The sequence below is a fragment of the Scardinius erythrophthalmus genome (genome assembly GCF_964197995.2).
Source record: "Scardinius erythrophthalmus genome assembly, chromosome: 24".
NCBI classification, from domain to species: domain Eukaryota; kingdom Metazoa; phylum Chordata; class Actinopteri; order Cypriniformes; family Leuciscidae; genus Scardinius; species Scardinius erythrophthalmus.
In genome coordinates, this window is record NC_138244.1 from 12,207,380 (window position 1) to 12,231,980 (window position 24,601).

The 24,601-nt window shown below is 37.6% G+C and overlaps 1 protein-coding gene across 1 annotated transcript; it reads left to right on the forward strand.

The window, feature by feature from the left end:
- The first annotated feature begins 1,139 nt into the window (after positions 1-1,139).
- Positions 1,140-19,931, forward strand: mpped2 (metallophosphoesterase domain containing 2b). The gene is made up of 7 exons (XM_081355921.1): positions 1,140-1,503; positions 3,422-3,634; positions 4,832-5,013; positions 5,735-5,960; positions 18,218-18,333; positions 18,471-18,584; positions 18,769-19,931. Exons 2-7 carry the CDS (start codon positions 3,507-3,509, stop codon positions 18,885-18,887), a joined length of 885 nt encoding a protein of 294 aa, XP_081212047.1. The 5' UTR covers positions 1,140-1,503; positions 3,422-3,506; the 3' UTR covers positions 18,888-19,931.
- Positions 19,932-24,601: the final 4,670 nt, after the last annotated feature.

The window sequence follows — 24,601 nt, forward strand, 5'->3', positions numbered from 1 at the left end:
TAACTTGTTACTTCGTGTGTTACATGTAATGTGTATTGACATTACAAAACGCACTGTGTTTAGATGAAGACGCAAAAAAAAAACTGTGGAAAAACCTCAGGGACACCTACAGGTATGTGAAAAAAAGGAGAGAGGAAAAGGAAACTAAAAGTGGACATTAGCATACTCCCCTTCAGACTCTCTGTTCTTTAAGATTGGGTGCACCCAAAACCTTATTTTCTGTCTTTTAAAGAAAATGAAAAGCTCGTCTTCACTGGATGATGATGATGAAGTGTCCATGTTTTCTCAGCTGTCGGCGCGAAAGTTTTGGAATGTTGAAGCTCTGAACGTCACAGACGTCGCAAATTCGCGTCGCGGATAGATGTGAATGGTTTTGACGCAAACTATTCGCACGCGAACTATTCGCTTTTTTGTTTCGCTTTTTCGTTACGCGTCCGGTGTGAAAGGGCCTTAACTAAAGTTAAAAAAGTGAAATCATAATCAACCAACTCTTTAAACGGCTTCTCAAACAAGAAAAAATGTATGACGGGACTTGATTTTATCCATCTGGTAATTGATTGGATGGTTGTGTTTTGCTGTTGCTGTGATGTCATGTGCGTGACAGGTTGTTCCGCCCTTGGGACTTTAAACATCATCAGAGAAGAGTTTTCTTTGCAAGAGGGAGGGCATTTTTTTTTCTTTTTTCTTTCTTTTCTTTTTTAAATACGAGGGCACAGAAAGTAAAATAAATAAATAATGATGTGCATGGATAAATCATTTAACGAAAGCTGCAATATTTCATAACACTTTAAAAAAAAAAAAGAAAAAAAAAAAGAAAGAATATTGATATATCATGGTGACTTAAAGGCTGTTAACGTTTCAAACGTGTTAAACTAATGAATATGTTTAACACAGTAGTGATTTTTGATATAAGGCACTATTCTCTGTAAAACTGTTTTGGAACAATGTTAATTATAAAAAGAAAATTCTACAAATACATTTGAACTTTTTTATTATAATATATACATATTTGGAAACATCTGTGCTAGACCATACAGCCAAACTGATATATGGACCAGCTCTTGCTTATAAAAATATAACGATTTTACCTTAATGACAGTCTACATTTATTATAAAATCTATGCAAATAACGCTGCCAAATTCATTGGCTGTCTGACCTATCGCGTGCGCTTCCGGTGAAAGGTGCAACCCAATGGCTGTCCGTCTTTTTACCTCTCGACTCCTCTGCTATGCTCTCTGACCCCAGTGGCAGCGTCGTTCATTGCACTCGTCTCTCTCGGGCTCCCCCTCTTCCCACGTCGAGGCTGTTCTCTCTCGTCTGTCTCCCTCCTTCCTCGTCTGTCGCATTTCAGTGAGAGTGCTAGTGGAGAGAGACCCCGGGGGTCGAAGGTTCTGCCCTGCCCGCCGCGACCTCAACCCCTCACGGCTTCCGAAATACCCGATGACCGTCGTCTTTGACACATCAGCGGACAACCCCCGAGCGGTTCTGGGCCAAAAGAGAAGGTACACACAAGTCGCTTGTGAAGAAGATCGCTAGGGGAAAAAATAGCGAGGCACAAAGCCGTAATGGGTTAAGAGGTGGCTGGTTGTCATATTCGAGGGAAATCGTTTAGAATTATCTCGCAATACATTGGAACATTTTTAAACCAGCGCAGCGGATACATTATAACATTTTCGCAGTGATACATTGTAACATTTTCGCGCCGTCAAGTTTCTTTCACGTTCATAGCTCTGCATCTGAATAGAGGAATTATGTGGAAAACGGTTATGTTTATTGATTATTATGTGCTCAGGACTACTCGTGCCTTGCTTTGTGCACAAATTATATGTTATATACGGGTTATTTATGCTATCTGAATGAACGTTTTTGATTCAGTTGCCTCATAGTAAGAAGAACAGATTTTGCATTAACAGTACAATGAAATATAGACTTTCCTCGTGCAGTCTGACGCCAGTTTAGAAGCTTGGCTTTTGTTGACTGATAATTATGGAGTCAGAGGCTTCCAGCTCACCGCGAGCTGTTGGTCATAAGTGTTATTAATGTGACCGGTCTCAAGTCTTCCAGGGAGGGTGAGCAAAGTTCAAGTTTATGGCAAAAGGTTAGCCCGCCTGAGACTGTGTGTGAGTGAGGCGGTGCAGCTGAACAAAATAAATGGATGCAGGTAACAATGAGGGAGGTTTCCCCCCCTAAAACAATCTTGTGTATGTCTTTTAATTGCCTACAAAACATATTAACATGACTTGAGAATGATAAATAGATACAGTTATACATTTTTAAACAATGAAATGAGCTTTTGTCTTTGTTGTCATTGGGAGAAGGCAGTAAAGCATTGTGGGAAAGGTGCATTTGACAGTTTGAAATCCATGTTGCAAGAACAACAGGAAGCAGAGCTGAGGTTCTCAACCAAGGAAAAAATGATGAAGAATAAGTTATGTAATGGATAAAATACAGTTAGGTGGGAATTATTACAAAATACACCCTGACAGGATGCTTAGGACCCCAACGCCAAGCGCAACAGATTTTAAAATGTTTTATTTTTTATTTAACTCTCACAGCAATCAATGTTTCTTCTTCTATTGATCATATTTAGCACAATTTAAAATATTTTGCTCTATTTCAAGTTGTCTGTTATTCAGCTCTTTATTTCTTACTGGTTCTTTATTAAGTTAAAATTAAGTAAATTTTTGGACTCCTGAACTTTTAGATTTTTACTTCACTATTAATTTTTATTACTTCACTATTAAGTGAGCATAAAACCTTTGATAGATGGCCAAGGTTTTATGCTCACCATATATTCTTGCACTGATATGAAAAGTTCTTAATCGAACTTATATATATAAAATAGATTTCTTTTTTTTTTGATTTTTCATAAACTGATATAATACTTATCTTGTGAAAATATACAACGCCCCTAAAGGGATAAGATGATGGAAAAAAGGGAGAGAAATAAGATAAGACGGAAATTATATGTCAATGTTCTTGTGTTTTGCTTTCAAAACTTTAATCTTTTCTCTTTTCTTCTTTTCCTTCGTGAAACTTTGCTTTTTTCCTTCCAGCTCATATTATTTCAATCATCAGTTTTTTTTTTCAAAATGTTTGCGTTCTCGCACAAATACAAATTTCTTGTGGAATGCAGATACATTAAACTTATTTTTTTCCCCATCACCATGTCCACTTATAGGGCTCTGAAAAATGTATTGCTGAGCTCTCTGTTTTTTTTTTGTTGAGTATAACATTTTTATTTTTCAATATAACATAGAATATATCAGTAGCAGCAGATATAAGATAATTTCTACCAAAAAGTCATATATTAATATGAATATATCTGAATATTTTGTTGATACTCTGTACCATCTTGTTTAATTTGGATTTGCATCATTAACGTTTTGCATCTTGGTGTCCCTGTATGTGTTGACTCAGATCCAAGCCTTGGGACTAAAGAATGCTTGCTCACCGGATCTGTAGTGTACCACTGTGACCTGCTCATGCCCCAACCAGAGGTGCCATGGCTCGCAGAATATCCTCGCAGGGGAAGGTCACCATCTCTGTGGATGAGTACAGCTCCAACCCGACCCAGGCCTTCACCCACTACAACATCAACCAGAGCCGCTTCCAGCCCCCTCACGTCCACATGTGAGTGTCTGTGTGCAGTGTTCCTGTAACTGAAACATTTATTTAATTGATTGATTGATTGAAGACAGAACAGAATGCTGACAGAGAGGACATCTGGCCGCTTTTGTCTCGTCTCACTCCGTCAGGTGATCAGAGGCTCCTGCGGCTTCACTTCTGTTGTAATGAATTAAATTGACCTTTTTAACTTAATAGTGTTGCAGATTAAGCGTTTTAATTATATTTTTGAGGGGTCCATAACAAGATAATGGCACTGTATAAATCCAGTCCAGTTTCAAATTGGATATTTGTTAATTATTCGTTCTTTGTTTATAGCCATGAACTGTCTTTCAGACTGAACGCAAGACATATAAACATTTTAGGTTGTGTATATCTCAAACCAATACATTTAAAAAAAAATTTCAGCATTTGTGCTTAAATTTCTTGTAATCGTAATAGAGATCTTTGGGCTAAAACAGTGTAAGACTGTTATTAACCAGAGGAAGGTCAAAGGTTAGTTGAGTTGATTAGCTCTTTAACAATAGCTCTTTGACCTCAGGGTCAGAGCTCACCTCTAAAAAACCTGATTATTGACTGATGCTGATGATGGCATAATGAGGCCCGGTGCAGATCCTAAAGAATGGAGCAGCCTGATTAGCCAAGCCTTTGCTGCTTTAATGGTACCATGCAATTAAGGCAGATCAGCGCAAGCAAAAGGGATCGACCAGGATGCATGTGCCATTGAATTGCTTTTAGCTTAAGTGTGGAAGAAACATCCATTTGTCGTTAAATTCTATTATGTAACCTGATGCAATGTACTTTTGTACAGATGTGCAGGACAGAGCGATTTATCAACGCAATAAAGGGCATAATGCTGGGAAAACAAGTAGACTATGACATGATTCACAAAAAAGAATCTCAAAAATGGGATGTTCCTCCTTACAATTTCAATTCTCACGTGAATTTAATAGCAAACCTGTGTGTCTTTTTAAGAATTTTTGACACAAGTGTTTTTTTGCCTTTACAATGAAAGGCAATCGGGACCAGAGTTGTTTTGGACCCCATTGACTTTCAGTGTATAGACATTTAAAATGTCTTTTTTTTTTGTAAAGTTGAATTTTCTTTGGTATCTTTAATCTGTTCTTAATTCACTAATAAGTTATCTCTACATTTAACAAATAAACATTCTTTCAGAAACAAACACACTCTTAATTTCCACAGGGTAGAGCCACTTCCCTACGATGCGCCGAAGCCCGTGGGTCATACGCGTTTTGTCTGTGTCTCAGACACGCACTCGAGGACCGATGGAATCCAGATGCCCTTTGGTGACGTGTTGCTTCACACGGGCGACTTTACAGAGCTTGGCCTGCCGTCTGAAGTGAAGAAGTTTAATGACTGGTTAGGTAAGTGCGCAAAACCAGTCCTGTCACCTTTACTGACAAGCACTTCCCCTGCTGTCACAACACGAACTCCCAAACAAAAGGTCAATATTAATGATACCTTTGAAGTCAGTTCTACCAGAAATGGCAGAATTTAAAGCAAAAACGGTTCATTTATGAACTGCAAATTGCCAATCTGGCCAGTGCCCTATTTTAAGATTGATGCACGTAAGAGTTGAATATTTTGTCATTTTGATGCAAAAACTGATGTTATTGTTACACAGCTTTGACTGAATTTAATAAGTTGCTATGTGCACAGCATTTCTAACGAGTAGGAAGGCATTTGCTGTTACTGGAGGTGAAGAAGGTCAAATTGGAAATTGAAAAATGCCCATCTGTTGGCTTTAATAGGTGCCCTTCGGTCTGGTCTCGTTGTCCTCGGGCAGCAATTCACTTAGATGAAATCAAGGTTCTTTAGGGTTACAGAGGTCAAAACCATTGTTTATTTGTTGAAATCAAAGTCATGCTTTCGCCTACGAATGGCAGCCACAGTGAGCTGTAAATTCACTTCCGGTTGGTCAAAGTCTTTTGATTATCTTTTTTTTTTTGTTTAAGATTATGTCATTAAAGAATCTGGTCTAACATGTCACTTAGCATTTGAAGTCATATGGCCACAATATTGCAAAATATTGTTGTCCATTTTCTGCCAAAATCTGTCATTCTCATTATCTCTCTCCTCTTACAGGCAGTCTTCCCTATGAATACAAAGTTGTCATCGCGGGAAATCACGAACTTACCTTCGATAAAGACTTTATGGCGGAACTCGTAAAGCAGGATTACTACCGTTTCCCCTCAGTGTCCAAGCTGAGGCCTGAGGATTTTGACGATGTTCAGTCCCTCCTTACAAACTGTGTGTACTTGCAGGACTCTGAGGTCACCATTAAAGGATTCAGGATATACGGGACTCCGTGGTAAGCATTTCTAAATCACTGTTATCAAATTGTTTCTTACTTTTTGTTTGCTACATCTGTCGAGCAGAATATTTAGGGAAGTATCAAACATTTGAATCAGATATCCTCAGCAAAAGCATAATCAGGCTTAGTTTATGTAAAGTGATTTCTAAATTCTCTCAGCCATCACTGTGTACAATAGTTAAGCAAGTTTCCATGTTTTTTTTTTAAGGTCAACATGAAATTACAATGAATGATTTTTCCTTTCTTAACACTTAAAGGAGAACTTGGTAGCTTTTTTAACTTAATAAAACTGTCTAGAAATCATTTGGATGGTTAAACAACCTGTTCTGGTGATATTGGTGACTTTCCCCGCTCCCCCCAGCGTTCCCAGGTGGAAAACCAACCTTGCAACTTGTTCACTAGCGTCCCGGCAAGATAGAAATTGGAAGTCTCGTGAGAAGCGAAAGCGAGAACGAGAACGAGCGCGAAACACAAATTGCTTTACGGCAATTCGACATAAACACACACGCATTTATGATGTATTACCAGATTACCCACCTCAGTAGACATAGCTCCACGCGATACAGTTGGCTTGCTCCGATCAAAACAAACGCACATGAGCAGCGGTAGAGAGGGGGAGGAGGCTGCCGCAAGTGAGTTTTTTACGACTGTGTTGTGAAATATACGCCCCCCCACAGCTGTAGGGGGAGCTCGTGGGGAAAACATGCGACAACAAAAGGGAAAATCAGCGAAGAAGTGACTAGAGTTCGCTAGAGTTGCCGAGTTCTCCTTTAATTTGTACACAAATTCCAAGAAAAAAAGATTTGTCTTTTCATTTTTTCATCAAAATTTAATAATTTGGCTAATGTCACAAAGGCCACTTAAGTTACACCTACATATCTTGTTGAATATTTCACTCATCAAAACATAATGTTATGGAAATAAAATGGGTTTCAAATGTTATTTCATGTTGACAGTAGATCTTGAACTGTTACTCCTAGATGGTACATCACGGGACTGGGATTTGATCAGATATGGTTCTTGGTCTGAAAATATTAAGAACCACTTCTAAAATATTTAGAAAATCATTTTTGGTAAAACATATTTCCAAGATGACAGTTTCTTTCTTTTTTTAAGGCTAATGTAGAATTTTGCTGCTTTTAAGTTTTTTGATAAAGCTCAATAAATCAGAATCAGTGCTCTGTATGTACTAAACATATGCAACATATGTGAAGTCCGTTAGTTAAGTAACAGATGACTGATTGACCCACTTTAAGTTTGTGTTTGATTCATTGGAATCAAATAATGTTTATGTCTCTTGTATGATTTCTCATGGCTTATACCTTAAGATCAACTGATAGTCTACAGAGAGACCTCTGTAGACCTGGGTCATGCTAGACACCGTTGTACTCTCTGCTCCGCTGGACACGAGACATGTCCTCACTCGCTACAGATAGTGTTACACACATACGCACATTCACTCTCTCTCTTTCATTCCATCTACTGTATCTTTCTTCCTCTGTTACTCTTAACCCACACACAGACAGCCGTCATCACACATTGGCATCTTTAATGCAAAGACCTCAGCGTCTGATAAGCAGACCATTATCTCAGTTAACCCCTCACCCACTGGGCTGCCCCCCTCTCCGATGGGAGACCAACAAACTGTGTTAGATTTCAGGTGTGAATAGATGCCTAGCAGTGTTTGGCACGGCGAGCTTTGTGGTAGTGTGACACAATAGTCGACAGCTACTAGAAGCAGTTTATCACGTGGAGACGATGCTGACGCGGTTATCTCTCCTCTCCTCTTTTTTTTTTTTTTTTGTTAAAAATGTGTATTAATATAATGAGTTTTTTTATCATCCATTTTTTGGTCACTATATGTCCTTGGTATCTGGTTCTGCAGACCTGTTTGTGGAAGACGCATTAGGCCGCCTCATTCATTAATAAATTCATACAAAATGCATGTTTGTGCTTAGAAAAAGTTCACATGCAAAAAAAAAAAAAAACATCTGCACATTTCCCCTCATTCTAGTGTTAATGAATATTATTTTGAGTAAATATTATTCAAAATCTCATTTGCTTAATGCAGGCTGCATTGTATTATGAATATATATGAATATATTCTATATAATACTGTATATATTGTTTTAACATTAAAAGTTTAGTTAGTGCTTTTGTAGTCATTTAGTTATTTTGCTTCTAATAATAATAAATAATACAATTATTTTTTATTAATGAACCCTGATTATTCGGAATCAATATTATAAATATTCTAAACCTCATTAGCATATTATGATGTTATTGTCATGTTATTTATATCTTATTTTTTGTGTATATATACACACACACATACATACATACATACATACATGTCTGTGTGTGTGCATGTCGCATATATTCCAGTTAATATACATATTGTTTTTTTTATTGGCTTAACCATTTTTTTTCTAAAGCCACCTTTTGTGTGTGTGGTTTAAATACATAGACCATTAGTGAATCAAACCCACTATTTAAACCACCACGTGGTGATTTAAGTCTCTCGTAGAGCATAAACACCAAACATAAAACTATATTTAGTATGTCTATCCAAAATATCTTGCCGTCTTCAGCCAGGCAGAATTAGAATGCTAATTTTGGTTAGAAGTGGGGAAACCAGACATCTGTGATGGGTGGTCTTGGTGGGGGTGCTCTTTGGTCATACTTTTCCCAGCCTCTCCTGCAGGAAGTGCTTTTTGTTCCAACACATCCTGGTGCTTTGTTGGGAGCCAGGATCAAAACGTGAGGCCGACCCCGGTGCGCCCCTCCAAGTGCATGCTCACAGTGAGCCGCTCTGACCTGCCTGACCCCGGGCCTCAGCCATCAAGGAGGTCATTTACACGGCTTCATTCTTCTTCCCTACAAAGTGCTCGCTCAGGCTTGACTCCCGTCTGGCCCAAGGTAGAAGACGAGCCTGTTTTATGTCAGTTTATTTATCAGTATTCCCTTTCATGGCAGTGTTCCCGTCGCTATATTGACCTTGGCTTGATTACTCTCTGTGTCGTACCAGACAAATATCCGATATACCTTCGTATGCCTAACCAGATCATCCAATAGAAGCAGGGCTATCTTGCATAGCTTGGCAACCGCTATCCTGATAACGGCGCATTTGGTAATCCTACTTACGTTACGCCTGATATCCACTCCGATATGTGTCGCATATATTCCAGCTTGCAGCTTTGATTGGTTTGATTAACGTGTAAGCTTGTTGTGCTAGACGGTGGTTTGGCTTTTGAAAATCAAAGGCTCTCTAATCCTCTTAGGAAAGGCAGACATAAGTCATGTGACCTGAGTTCATCTTGGGTGAGTGTTTGCAAGGCTAGGTTACGATAGATCGTGGGGGTGCGTCTTTCCTGCTGCCATAGAAACCGTATCACGGCTTCATCCTCGGTGCTAATGTGTTTTGTTTATGGTGTGCTTGTGAATGAATGATCAGGGACGATATAAAAGTAATTTGTGTTTTTTAGGGTAAACACAGCAAAGCTGTTTATCTGCATTTGTACGGATACTAGATATGAAGTGTGAGGTTTCCTCCCCCTGTGTGCGGTCAGATCATTGTGAAACTGATAGCTCTAATTACTTGGTAGGAAGTATTAGTAGCATAGGTGTCATTTAAGGTGAGGACGGTTGGGAAGTGTCCTCACCAATTTTTGCTTAGGCTGATTATGTCTCCACCATTTTATGAAATGGCTTGTGATATGTGCAATGCAGAGGAAGCATTGGTATAGAGTTTTCATTCTGTTACAATGAGTGCTGGAATTTATTTTTAATGTCAACCCCAAACCTTTGTATTAAATTATTTATTTTTCCCTTTTCAGTCAGACTGTATAGGGAAAAAGCCTTTTTGCAATTGATCTATTTAGGATTTAGTTTTACATACTGTATACAGAAGAATAAAATGAGGCATATTTTGTTACCTTTTGGAGCTTGAAAGGGTTCAGTTGTTTTATACTATCATCACTGACCTCGTCAGAGCTCATTTCCCAGTACATTCAAACTATAATTTTCAACATCTTCAAAATCAATATTTTGATCACTGACAGTTTCTTTACTGGATCCCGTAAGTTACACTAATATTTGATTGCGTTCAGTACTTTCTCTGCAGTAAATCGCTGAGCCATTTCAAGTTTTGCTGATGATACTTCCTATTCTTTTGTTTTCTACCTGCGGTAACTATGAGTGAAACGTCACTTCATCATTGTGTGAATTGCACTTATTCAGTCATCAAAAATTCAAATATGCTTACACTGTCACACACACACCTTGGGGCGCCTTACATTTTTTATTAAAAAAATGAATAGGAAAACAGGTATTCTTTTATAAAAAAAAATTTCTTGTTATATTGTTTATAATGAATTGATTGAGGAATAATAAGAAGGTTGGTGTCTAACTTAAAAAAATTAATAAGGAGGGTAGTGAATGACGTCCTGGATCACCAAAGACCCGAGGTATGCGTTTAATTATGTTTTTCAGGTACAATATATTTATTTACCATCTAGTTACTAAAATAGTACAGAAATTGAATAATCATATGAAAAAATAAAATACCGCATAGTATTCACTGTATGAATTAAATATCAATTTATTGTTATTAAAGATACAAAAGTTATTCAGTCAAGAGCAGTAAGTTATTTTCTCTTTTGTTTGATTAACATTAATGTCACAGAGAGCAGCATGCATTTTAGGCCGAATGCATGGTTCATTATACTAATACACTGTATTTACATGAGTAAAACTGTTTACATGAGTACTCCACACGATGGGCATTTTGACATAATTGTGTGTGTATTTGACCATTCAAGCACAATAAGACATGAAAGAGAACTGAATTTGGGATTAAGCAGGTATGTTTTACAAATGGCTGTGTTGGTTGCTTTGCTCTAAAGTTAAACTGTCAAGGCACCGTATTGGGTTTCTCATGTAAATTGGCCTCCTTTCTAAAAGATTCCATTTCCACTGGCAAGGATGAGAAATATAAACATTTTATGAAGCGTTAAATCATGTAATACACTGGCTTTAGTAAAGATGTAAGATTTGACAGGCTTGTTAATAACATCTTGAGAGCTTAAAGGCGGGCGTACACGGTGCGATTTTTGCTGTTTTTACGAGCTCGCAGATGATTTTTTTCACTCGGGAGAAATCGAGTGGAATCGGTGATGCTCGCATGGTCGCGGCTCGCAGCGTGTGAGAGGAATTACGAGCCGAGCCGAGCACGTTATAAGCACCTCCCCGACCTTCCGATCATCTTTAAACATGTTTAAAAAATTCGGGGAGTCGGCCCGATTTTCACCAGCTGTCCCCTATTTCCAAATTATACATAACCACGTGGGGCTATACCTCAGTGGCAGCAACCATACAGCGTGCGCATACACTGTCTCTCTCCCTCTCTCACACACACACACACACACACACACACACACACACACACACACACACACACACACACACACACACACACACTTCTCTCAATTCAATTCTGTTCAATTCAATAAAGCTTTATTGGCATGACAAAAATACAATTGTATTGCCAAAGCATCAACACAGCATAGAAAATTATTTTGAACATTGTACTACAGAACATAATAATAATAATATTAAATAAAAATAATAAAATAAAAATAATAATTCTCTCTCTCTCTAGTTTTTATGTTGAATGGCTACTGTTCTCTGCTTTACAACAAATCATTTGCACACACATTTCTGTCATTTTTTCTATCTGAAGCTTTGCCTGCATGCAATATTGACGGTCTCTGTGTTTAGCGCGAAAGCTCACGTGATTGCTGATAAAATTCGTGCAGGACAGTCGTGCCGTGTACCAGCTGCATTGACGCGATTATCAGTTAAACTGACTCGCAACGTGTGCAATATCTCACGACCTCCCGAGTGTCCGATCCTGGTCCGAACTCGCACCATGTACGCCCGCCTTAATGTGCGTTAACATGTGCTGCACCTGGGTAGTGTTAGACTCTTGAAGGCCTGCTAATGAATATTAATTGACTCCTCTGAATTGAATTGACTGAATTGAGATGTTGAAGAGAATCTATAACAGTCTGATGCTTCTCATCTCTCTTCTGATTTTCACATTCATCTATCCACAATATGATGGCTTCCACATGTTCCCTGTGAATCAATCCCATGGCCTCAGTGTTGCTATAGTGCCACGCTCTTCTCGTTGAGTTACAGAAGCATATGCTTGTTATACTTTAGCTTGCTCATGTTTTCAATTTTTTTTCATTCGTTATTGACCTTGATGGAGGAAACGCAGAACTTGCATGCTGTTCGTAAATTACCTCGTCCATCCGGTCCTCTCAGCTATCAACAGAAGCCTCTATAGAAGTAACAGTTTTCTCTGGCTACCTGCTCACGTCACTGGTTGTAAGCTGACCCCTGGTCATTTGCCAGTGATAATACACAGCTGACATCTCCTCTGCTGGGCCTGCTGGTGGTGGATGGGAGGGCATAGTGTGGGCACAGTGAAAGAGAGAGAGAGAGAGAGCGATGGACCAACTAGAAAAGGAGTCTGATGCTGTTAATAAGCAGGCTGTATGGAAATATGTTCACAATCTCTTCACATGCTTCAAGATTGAAGTGGGCCACTTGTTTTTTGTTTTTTTTTTGTTACAAAATGTTTTAATATATTTGCTGCCAATCTTGCTTTGGGATGTGTGCTGTTTGGTACCATCACAAAATCACACTAGACAGGAAATCCCGTCTCATTTCCTCTCTAACTCTCTAGTTTCTCTTTTGTCCCGTGTTCATCTCTGCTTTTTCTCTCCTGACCATTGATAACCGTCTCCAACATTACTTTCACAATCACACATCTTTCTCTGATCCCCCTCTTATTTCGCTGTCCTGCTGTCAGGGGCAGATAAATATTTCAGTAATCCTTTCTGCATGTGAGGTGTTTGAAAGACTGGCAGGCCTGTGCATTAGATTGGCACACTGATTCCAAAGCAAGCGTGCGTGTGTGTGTGTGCATGTGTGCGTGCATGTGTGCGTGTGTGTGTGTGTGTGTGTGTGTGTTAGTTACTGCTGAGGCTCAGCCGGCTGCTCCTGTGTGCCAGTGTAAGTGTGTCCAGGTCACTGAGAGTTCATCAAAACAAAGTGCTGACGCAGCCAAAACAAACACACACCCGCAGACACAAATATACACTTGTGTCCCAGTACTGAACAGTTTTTGACAGTGAAAGCTTTTTTTCTCTCTCTCTCTGTTTTCTCTCTCTCCCTTTTCTTGGTATTTATATTCATTATTCATATTATATTGGAGTTTAAAAAAAATATAATAATGTTTAATTCTAGTAACTATATATATTGGAGTTAATTTTACATTAACATTTAGTAAAAAATGTAAACATTTATTTTATGATCTTTAAATGTATTATATTAATGTTAAGCAGAGGTGATTTATTTTGTGATAATTACCAGCAGACTGAACATTATCTCACTTATTACACAGCTACTTAATAATTAATGGACATGAAATATTGATTGAGATATTTATACTAAGAAAAAAAAAGACCGCAAAATTGATATGAGAGGCATGAAACTAGTAATCGAGTATTCCAGAGAGCCCTGGCTGTAATAATACCTATCCTGCTTATCCTGCCTTCCTTTATTTGTTTGATTTATGTGGGGATGTAATGACATCACATTTATGACTAGCTTGATGTGCGGATGAAAGCCCGACTCGGACTCTGACGTTGATGTGCGAGTTAAAGCAGACGAGCCTGAGTATGTTTGCGGGAAAACTTACAGGTTTGAGAGATTGTACCCAAGGGTACAGGCCTGGTTCGAAAGCAACCACTCGCCTTTATTTGCCTCTCCATCAATCATCCATGGACAAGTCTACATACACACACTTACACTGAGACCTCAGCAGCCATTTCCTGTGTTCAGCCTCTATTTCATCCACTATCAACTCCATTCTCTCCAATCTATGAAGAAGCGTTAATGGATAGACAAACAGTGGATACTGCCGAGTCTATGAGCCCAGCCTGTGATGATGGACGTGTAATGTCGAATCCATAAATGACCGCGCTCTTAAGTTTGGTTAAGGGGGATAGTAGTAAAGTGACAGCTTGTATTTGAATATTTGCTTACATCTTTGTCTTAAACAAAAGAATGGTGGTAATCACTGTTATCTGTGCAAATCAAAGACTAGGCCTATGGCAAAAGCACATAAGTTAAACTTTAATGAAAATAAAAATAAAAGCTTATAAATAATATTTTGTATATAAATAATATCAAAATAACACAATAAAATAAGCTATATTTTTTCATGTACATTTTTTGTCCTGACAACAGCAATGATTGACTTTTTGTTGATTGCTGACTTAGATTCTATTTCTATAGCATTGCTTTGTGTAATACAAATTATAATAAAAAAACCATTAAAGGTATATTGGAAAAAATGCTGAGATAAATATAATTTATATAATTCTTCAATCCAATATATTTTTTTCTAAAGTTGTTCAAATTATCAAACTAAGTTTTCCAAATTATGTTTTGGGGGTAATTTCTCAGCAATTTTCTTAGATTAATTAATCGCCACATTGTGTAATTAATTATATATATATATATATATATATATATATATATATATATATATATATATATATATATATATATATATATACATACAAATATTTAATTTGTAAAAAAAATTAAATAATTGTAATTTCAGCACTTATACATTTTATAATTGTGCGTGTGTGTGATATATATATATATATATATATATATATATATATATATATATATCATTTTTTTTTTTTTTTTTTTTTTTTTTTGCAGAATAGATGCTGGAACATGCATCTGGTGAGGAAAACTTTGTTATTTGACAGACCCTGTTCCCTTGCAAGGTTTAACTGGGTCTCTAAGTTTAATTGGCAGTTATTTTAAAGCGACAGACTCCATGCGTTTCAATTTTTTTCCTCTAAATCCTTTTTCGTTCTCTCTGTAATTGGTTTTCAATACACTGCTCCAGGGCTCTCTCTCTCTCTCTCTCTCTCGTTATTTTGAGGTGGTACAAAGGACTGGGTCCTAGTTCCTCGTCTATTTCAACATTATTCAGTGAATGAAAAAAGATCCAGGTCTCAGGGAACATGCTGTGAAAACCTTTTCCCCCCTCTAGTCTTAACCTCCTGCCTCTCAGAGGCTCCGACTTTGTCAAGTGCTCGTTGTAAAATGACCTCTGGACAACTGGGCATGTGTGCTCATACATTTATGCATGCCTGTGAGTACGGCAGTATCAAGCTCTTTAAGACTCATTAATGCTATTAGCTGCTACAACTTAGCTACTTAATATTTGTAATCTCAACCTTCCTAATGTTTCTGTTTTTATAATCATCAGATTCATTTTATGAAAGAAGTTAAGAAATTTTTTAAGATAAAGTTCACAAGTCATGCTCTTGCCAAAGACGTTCTTTGCACTTTTTGCAGATTATCGTAATGATCATAATAAACGCGCACACATTATTTTCGAGTTCAGCACATTTTTACATGACATTTTTAAATGCGTAGTGTGTTAAAAAGAGCCTTGTATAATTATATAATTAGAAATTAAATAGTAATCAGTCCCTATCTGACTTGGTGTCACTTCAGAGTACTAGTGCACATCCCTAGTAATAGTAGTATATTATATGTATCTATTGTTAAGGTGTTTTCACATTTACTGCTGCTCAGCGAAATTTCATGGGGGAAATCCAGTCATTCCAATAGAAATCTGTACGATCGGAATTTTTGCGTGAGGGCGAAAAAGTTCCCAACACATATTTAAGTAAATAATTAGACACGGATATAGATCTGAGTTAAAATATTTTATTAGCTCTTAAAACGCTGCGGCGCGGCAAGTTCAAACTAGACGGATATTCAAGAGATACGGTATACAGTCATACCACTCATTACACAGCGTTTCGCCACATAAGTAATTATGGAGATAATAAATATTGATTTCAGATTAAACTGTTTGTTTTTGCATGATGAAGGTCGTGAGACCGTAATGTTGCTAATAAAATTTTGATACTCATTTAGAGTGCGGGAGTTCCTTATTTGGTCTTTTTTTCCCCACGCACCTATCACCTGCAGGTGTGTGGTGGTGTTTGCTAATAGATTAAACTGTTTAAAATCGTACGATTAAAATCGTACCTGTTTGTATCTTATAATCCAACAGTGTACAAAACAAGTCACAAAATGGCAGCAGCTGTGTTTGTATGAAACGCGAGACGAGAGCGAGTCCACGATAACTACTGGATGGTATAATTAAATAACTGTATACAAAATATTGATTTGACTGAGTTTTAATATCCTATTAGCTCACCAAATGCAAAACTTCCACGAAGAAAAACGTTCTGTTTTGAGCGGTTGTTATCTGGGAATAACTTATCGCTGGATGGCGCTATTGACCAATCAGAAACAAGTATTCCACAGAGCCGTGTAATAGGCTAAGATGATTTAAAAGTACATTATTTTAGGATTTCAAATTCTTCTTAAATTGTTTTTTTTTTTAAAGCACAGTCTTAAGAAAAAAAAAATCTAAGAACATTCTCAAGAAATGTTGAAATCCTGCACTGTAGTGCAGCTTCTGAAGTGGCGTTGAGCAGTTGCAGACGTTGCTCTCCGCAGTGTTTCCAACTCTCATTTGTCTGCTCAGTCTCCATCCATCACCCAGCTCTGCTTATCAGCACGGGGTCAGTTCCTGCCCTCTCTACCAAGGCCTACATTTAGCCCTGGCCTTGCACAGCCTTGTCTAGCTGGGCCCAGACACTTGGCCCTTATCAGACTGGGTCTGAGAGTGGTAAATAAAGGTCTGGCCCGGGTTACCACAGGCTGTCAGCAGGCCCATCCCAGAGGGGAAATAAAACTCTTATTAACATGCTTCTGCTCATTGGCGCTGACAGCTTGATCAATCTGCCTCCTCTGCAGATGACCTCTGCTCCACTCCGAACCGCTGGACGCCCTGATGGAGGCTCAAATGAATAGCTTGAGTTGTGCCGTGGCCTCAAATCTAATGCTGCAATACTCTTGAGCCATTTTTCATGTTTGTTTTTTCTTTTAAAGAAAAAGTAATCTGGATACTTTTTGGGTTAGATCGTGATGGTCAAAAATTTGTCATCTAGTTGACCATCAGCTGTCTCACAATGAGTGAGTTAATTTAGTCTAAATTTAAATGTAATTTTATCACACTCACACAATAAATAAATAAATAAAATAAATTAATACAATTTTATATATATATATATATATACACACACACACACACACACACACACACACACACACACACACACACACACACACACACACACACACACACACACACACACACACACACACACACAGTGCTGGTCAGAATTATTTGCCCCCTTGGTAAATATGATCAAAGAAAATAAATCTCCATTGTTTATCCTTTTGATATATATATATATATATATATATATATATATATATATATATATATATATATATATATATATATATATATATATATATATAATTATTATTTTTTTTAAATGCAAATAATCTAACCTTTTATTGAAGTAAAAGAATTGAAAGAGGGGGTGGGGGGAAATCACATTATGAAATAAATGTTTTTCTCCAAAACACATTGGGAACAATTATTTGCACCCTTTTATTAAATACTTTTTACAAGCTCCTTTTTCCAAGATAACAGCTCTGAGTTTTCTCCTATAATGCCTGATGAGTTTGGAGAACACCTGACAAGAGTTCAGAGACCATTCCTCCATACAGAACCCAGATCCATGTTGGCGCTTCTTCTCTTCAGTTCAGCCCACTCATTTTCTATAGGGTTCAGGTCAGGGACTGGGATGGCCATTTCAGATGCTTGGTTTTGTGCTCAGTGACCCATTTTTGTTTTGATTTTGATGTTTGTTTTTGGATCACTGTCCTGTTGGAAGATACAAACATGGCCCGTTATAAGATTTCTAGCAGAGGCTGTCAGGTTTTGATTTTTTATCTGTTGGTATTTAATCAAATCCATGATGCCATGTATCTGAACAAGATGTCCTGGATGGATGGATGGATGGATGGATGGATGGATGGATGGATAGATTTATTTTATTTTTTTTAAATGGCTGCAGATTCATGCAACCTAACTACTACTCTATTTTGAAATACTGTCGACTTTTGGCGTATGTGTGTGAGAACAGCATGCAGGCATGTGTATGATGATTTTGACATTTATGAGGTGTGTAAAATGCGCTTGTCTGCTCCCACAGGACCCCGTGGTTTAATGGATGGGGTTTTAACTTACCTCGTGGCCAGTCTCTCCTCGATAAGTGGAACCAGATCCCTGAAGACGTAGATATTCTTATGACACATGGGCCTCCTCTAGGTAAGCATTGAGGAAATGTGAATGTAACTGTAGAGCATGTTTACATCAGTTTGTGTCTGCTGATGGATTGTTGTATTTTAAAGTCATCATAAATGTGACGATACGCAACTAAGGATGTGATGTTGGACTTTGTCCAGGGTTCAGAGATTGGGTCCCCAAAGAACTTCAGAGAGTCGGCTGTGTGGAACTACTCAACACTGTACAAAAGAGGGTCCGACCCAAACTCCACGCATATGGAGGAATCCATGAAGGTGAGGGCTTAACTCTCTTTAAATATATATTTTACTATTTAAATACATATTTAAAAACATTGAAAATATGAATCTAAATATATTAGAATATTGAATGTTGTTTACAAATGGGTAAACAAGTATTTCAACATTTTAAAGAAATTGCACATAAAATAAATTAATAAAAATGTTTTCTCGTTCTCAGGGTATGGAACAATGACAGATGGCTACACAACATTTATCAACTCCTCCACATGTACAGTCAGCTTCCAGCCCACCAATCCACCAATCATATTTGATCTCCCCAACCCAGGAAATTCCTGAGACTCATTAAAGCCCACCTCCTTTTTTCTACATAACTCTTCCTTACTTAAAATGAATGGTCTTTTTGTACTGCTTGTATTTAAAAATGCATGGAAATGAAATATTTTTTAAAGTCGGATTGAATCCGACACCATTTAAATGACTATTGTCGGCGAAGAAGAACTTCTGAATTCATATTTGTAATTTGTTTGCATCAGTTGTCTTCTGTTTTTCCTTTTTTTTATTGGTCAGGATCTTAAAAAGTGCATTATAAAGGTACTCCTAAAAGCGTCAGCAATACTTGACCATGTCTGATTTAATTGTGCTTTGTAAAATTATTATAAAGTTATTTAAAGTCATGAACTTATTGTGTGGTGTATATCAATTTTGGATTAAATGGGTAAGTTCATACTTCACTCATGTCAAAGGGTCCATTGGGTCTGATATTTATTGCTGCAATCAGACTTTGCTCTTTTCTAATCAAGAAGACATCTTTATCTACCAGGTCATTAAACTCATTAAACTGAGCATTTTGTACTGTCAACATAAAGAGTGGCACAGTATGTGTCAAAAGATGAAAGCATTTTTAAACGGGGTGTTGTAAATTTAATTCGTTGCATTATCGCTGTGGTGTTTTGTCCTACAATTACAGTTTAGACTAGACTGATTTAGCAAATTTTCGAGATCATAAAGATACCATGTTTTAAAAGTGGATGAGAATTTACTATGTGACTGCCTCAGGAGATATACAAAGATACATTCGGTAAATGTCTGTAAAGTTTCAAACAATTGTTTATCATATAGATTTGCAATACCATCGAATTTGTTTCGAAACTGTATACGACGTAACATTAAGCCATTTCATTTCCATCTCCATTATTAGTTGTAATATGTGCTTTGTATATTTCACTGTGGATCTGCAATCTTGTGAACACACACACACACACAAAAACGTTTTTATGTCATTTCTGATATTGTAAATGCTTACTTTATGTTTTGTGACTTTTTTTATCCATTGTGACTTTTAGCCAAGTTTATATGCAAATAAAACAAGGTTTTTATCAGATGTCTGTCATTTTTCTTTTTAAACTCTATCAAAAGAAATGTTATTATTTATACACCCATTGACCCATAAGTTTTTCTGTGGCGTACAAAAGAATGTCAGAGCTGCTTTTTTCCCCACAGAGTGAAAGTGGGACTGTCAAATGCCAAAAACCAATACCAATAAATGAAATAATAGCAAAGACATGTATATGGGTCAAATGAAGCCAGTTGAAAGCTTTGTGTTTAAATGAGTGGCATAATGCCCTTTTCACAAGATGTAAAATAACTCTCTGTTGTCTCCAGAGTGTGTATGTGAAGTTTTAGCTCAAAATACCCCATAGATATTTTTATATAGCATGTTAAAATTGTCAATTTTTGAGGGTGAGCAAAAACGCACCGTTTTGTGTCTGTTCCTTTAAATGCAAATGAGCTTCTGCTCCCGGCACAGGGGGCGGAGCTTCAACAGCTTGCACTCACACAGACATGCACTGAAAATTTCAAAAACTTTTAGCCTGTTATGTTCAAACCATAGTCAGACAATGATGGAGAGACTCGAGAAGAGGTGACAACATGTAGAATGCAACAGGACAATGGTTAGTATGAATTTATGTAGCTTAGGCCTATTTGTAGTAATCTTCTAGTCATTGACTAACATATTCTGTTATGATAATCTATAAATGTTCCCGGGGCGGGGTTTATGTAAATTTTAAGGTTGGTGATGTCACTAACCCTGGAGTAATGTCGTGTAGTCCCTACCAGCCATTTGTTGTAGTCCTTAAAAAGCAAATATCTTCCTTTGCTTTGAACTTTGGGCATTGTAACTTTGCAGATGGTGTTTATGCTCAAACAGCAACATTAATAATAATCAACCACCCCTTTGACAAACTGAAATAATATCCACTGAAAACATGGCTTAGGCTAATTGTCACCATTCGCTCACTATGTGGAAAAGTGCAGCTTGTTCGACCTGTACAAATATCTCCTTTTTATATCACGGAAGAAATAAAGTCATACAGGTGAGAGTGGATAAAAGAGGACACCGTTTTAATTTTTGGGTGAACTATCCCTTTAAGAGCTTTATTTCTTTCCCACAGAGTAGCCTAAATAACGATGTGTTCGCAGTTTAGCAACGGCTTTGATTGATTAATCAAGTCCATTAATTACCCCACATCTGTCAGACTTGAAAGAGAATAGATAGCGTCGACAGGGATGGCCATAACCTCATGTTGTCCTGTCAGATGCTATTGATCGTGGATATTTGTCAGCGCAGCCTTGGCGTGCTCGTCTGATGGATGTCACAGGCTGATGCCAAGTCTGACCCCGCGTGTGCTCCCACTGATAGCAGCCGCAAAGATGTTAAATAAGTGTCAACCAACATTTATTTAACACATACACTTTCCAAGAACTACAAAGAACGGCTCTACAACGCGTTTTTTACGAAGTCACAATGTTACTAATTTAAATAATACCCGCCTACGGAATACATGAAAAAGGTGCATGGTCTGGTTGAGCTGAGCTGCTATGTCAGAGAGAGTGACACTCTTTTGTCCACCCCGTTTACAAAACTCATTTGTTTGACCTTCCTAAGGATGAACTCAGAGTTAAAATTAATTTTAAACACTGTTCAACGTTTATCTCTGTGTTGCAAATTTATGGAGAACTGCTTTTAAGAACCACAATGCAGCCTACGCACAAAAGCTTCTCCTGAAATGGAGCAGTTCCCACTTTCTCAGGACAATCTGTTGTTTGTGGATCACAACTTAGTAAGTATGTCTTATTATTTGTAGCAGTTGCGTTTTCTATTAACAGTTCCAATTATAAGTTTTATGTTATTGCTACGATGTAAACAAAGGGGAAAGCTGATAGCCTTCGCTGGCCTGCTAGCCAACATTAGTGTTGATATAGTGTTTACTGTAGCTTTTGTAAGCTCTTGCTTTTGAAAAAGTGTTCAACTCCCCTTGGGAAATTTAACCATGGTTTTGTGATTGATTACTGTTTGTATTACCATAGTTTTCCGACAAATATCACAATTAAATGGTGTATAACATCATATAAAAAAAACAAAAACAAAAAACAAAAAAAACATATCACTCTGAAATGTCCTGTGAAATCCGTGCTTGCAAAGTCCGTGCATGAAATCTGTTCTGAACGATCCTCTTGTTTGTTAACATTCTTATAAGTCTGAATCAGGCTTGAATTGGTTTGAAATTTGCGTCATCCTTAATTTTTTTTTTTTTTGAACAATCAAGCATGAACGCATATTCTAGTACACCCCAAAAACAAAATCAAGACTTCGTAAAAGGGCATAATAGGACCCCTTTAAACGTACAGTATGGCATTTTCGCCACTAGGGGTCGCTAACCTATTTACAATAACAAAGGCGTAGATTGATGATGCAACATTTGCTAAGAATTATGGATCTTGTCGTCAACGTCAAGCCGACCGATCTAATAATGTTTATGGATGACTGTATACATAGATGTTTTTATCATGACTGTGATATGAAGCAGTTCGGGATTGCTAAGAGACAGCTATCAGCTCCACACGCGACGCGAGTCCCGCGGATATAAAGGAATATGGACATTTCATTCTACCGAGCTACACGCAGAATTACTACTCACAGGTCAGTTTATTAGACAAATTTAACTTGTGAGGTAACGCAGCGCTGTTTCACTTGGTCTAACATTACACTATCACACTAAACTGCATTTGAATGTGTTGAAATGTATGTGTTAGTCTGTCTGTATGAGACTAGCAGTAAGCTAGATTAACATTAGAATAACATACAGATCATATTCTGACATTTTATCATTGTTGAACTATATAACATTGATTAGTTTTATGTAAATGTGCTCACCTGTTTAATAAAATACACGTAGGAGCGGTCGAAGTCTCGGACGTGGAGCTCTCGTTTATATACTGTCTATGGGAGCTCTAGGCATCTCGAAAACACCGCGCTGATATTGATTCTCGTTTTAGTTCTTTTTTTTTTTTCCAAAGTCTGCTTGCCATGGTCCATAATGTTTGAACGAAACAACAGCGTGCAAATAGACATTGCGAACTACAAAGTTGTCCGCGTCAGTCGCTTTGGTTACTATCAGAGGGCTCTGGTTCATAGCTCTGGTTACCATGGCAGCACGAGCGGAAACCAGGGACAACGCGGATATGGCGCCATTGGCGGCGACAAAACGGAAATAAAGAAACGGGACGTGTCTTCGAATTAAATTACAAATTTCTCCTGGTTTGAAAGTTGTTGGAAACAGTCAGGATAATGTAAGTACACAACTAAAAAAATATATATAACATAGATATAGTGATTTTTGCTATTTTTAAAGCAAAAAAGTTACATATTGTGCCTTTAAAGCGTTAACACATGCAAATAATTCAAAATCCTTAACACCTTAAAATAATTCAAGGCAAATTAATTATTGAAGAGCATGTAAAATGGTGTCATTAATGTAATTTACTGAGAACTGCTGCTGAGAACTGAATTTCATGAAAAAATTCAACTGCTATAGAAAGTGGAATGTAAAGTTGTAAAAAAACAAATTGGCTCTAAAAGTTCATATACAAAATTATTCAACCCCCAAAAGTACATTTTTGTGCAGAATCTTCTATTCTTTATAACATCCAATAAACACTGCCAAGTGCTTAGACGCTTCTGTCACCTCTCCACTGCAATCTTGGCCCATTCCTCGCTTGAAAAAGCTTCCAGATCACTGATAATCGTTGGTTTTCACGTAAACACTGCTTTCTTCAAATTCAACCAAATATTTTTTATGACATTCAAATCTGAAGACTGTGCAGGCCACTCAAGAGCATTCTACGACTGATCCCTGAACCAAGCTTTACTTTGGGATGGCTGTCCTGCAGGAAAGTCCATTGATCATCAAGCTTCAGTCTCTGCACCGAAAGCATCTCCATGTTTGGCAAAATGGCTTAATACTTCAAAGAATTCATGATGTCCTTCATACAGTCAAAATGTCCACTTCTTGCAACAGCAAAGCACCACCATACTGGACCACCTTCATGTTTGACCATGGAGATGGTGTTCTTCTGCTCATAAGCTTTGCCTTTTTTTTGCACTAGACATACCGCTGATCCATGGGTCCAAACATCACTCCAATAAACATTCTTCCGGAACGATCTCTTTTTGAACTTTTTGAAGCGTGGTAGTTGCGTAAGCTGCCAATGGAGGAACAGAAAGCTCTCAGATTTTATTAAAATATCTTCATTTGTTTTCCGAAGATGAACAAAAGTCTTACAGTTTTGGAACGACATGAGGGTGAGTAATTAATGTCAGAATTTTCACTTCTGGGTGAACCATCCCTTTAAGATAATATACAAATATAAAATATTTTTTTTGCTTGCTTACAGATCTATCACAGGCTCAGCTCCCTCCTACTTTCACTCACTCCTACGAGTCTACATCTCTACCAGAAGCCTACGATCGGTCAAAGAGCGACGTCTCGTGGTTCCATCACAGAAAGCCACAAAATCACTTCCCAGAACATTCTCATTCACAGTTCCATGCTGGTGGAATGCTCTCCCCACCCTCATTCAATGCAGAATCCCTGACAACATTCAAAAGACAGCTGAAAACCCATCTCTTCCGTGAGCACTTAACCTCATAAAAAAATAAAATAAAAACCCTTCCCTTTCCCTTTAAAACCTCATTTATCGGGCTTATG

Coding starts and splice junctions, on each gene's coding strand:
- mpped2 (XM_081355921.1), top strand. CDS start 3,507: ATGGCTCGCAGAATATCCTCGCAGGGGAAGGTCACCATCTCTGTGGAT. Junction 3,635..4,831: donor CAGCCCCCTCACGTCCACAT/GTGAGTGTCTGT, acceptor TAATTTCCACAG/GGTAGAGCCACTTCCCTACG. Junction 5,014..5,734: donor GAAGTTTAATGACTGGTTAG/GTAAGTGCGCAA, acceptor CTCCTCTTACAG/GCAGTCTTCCCTATGAATAC.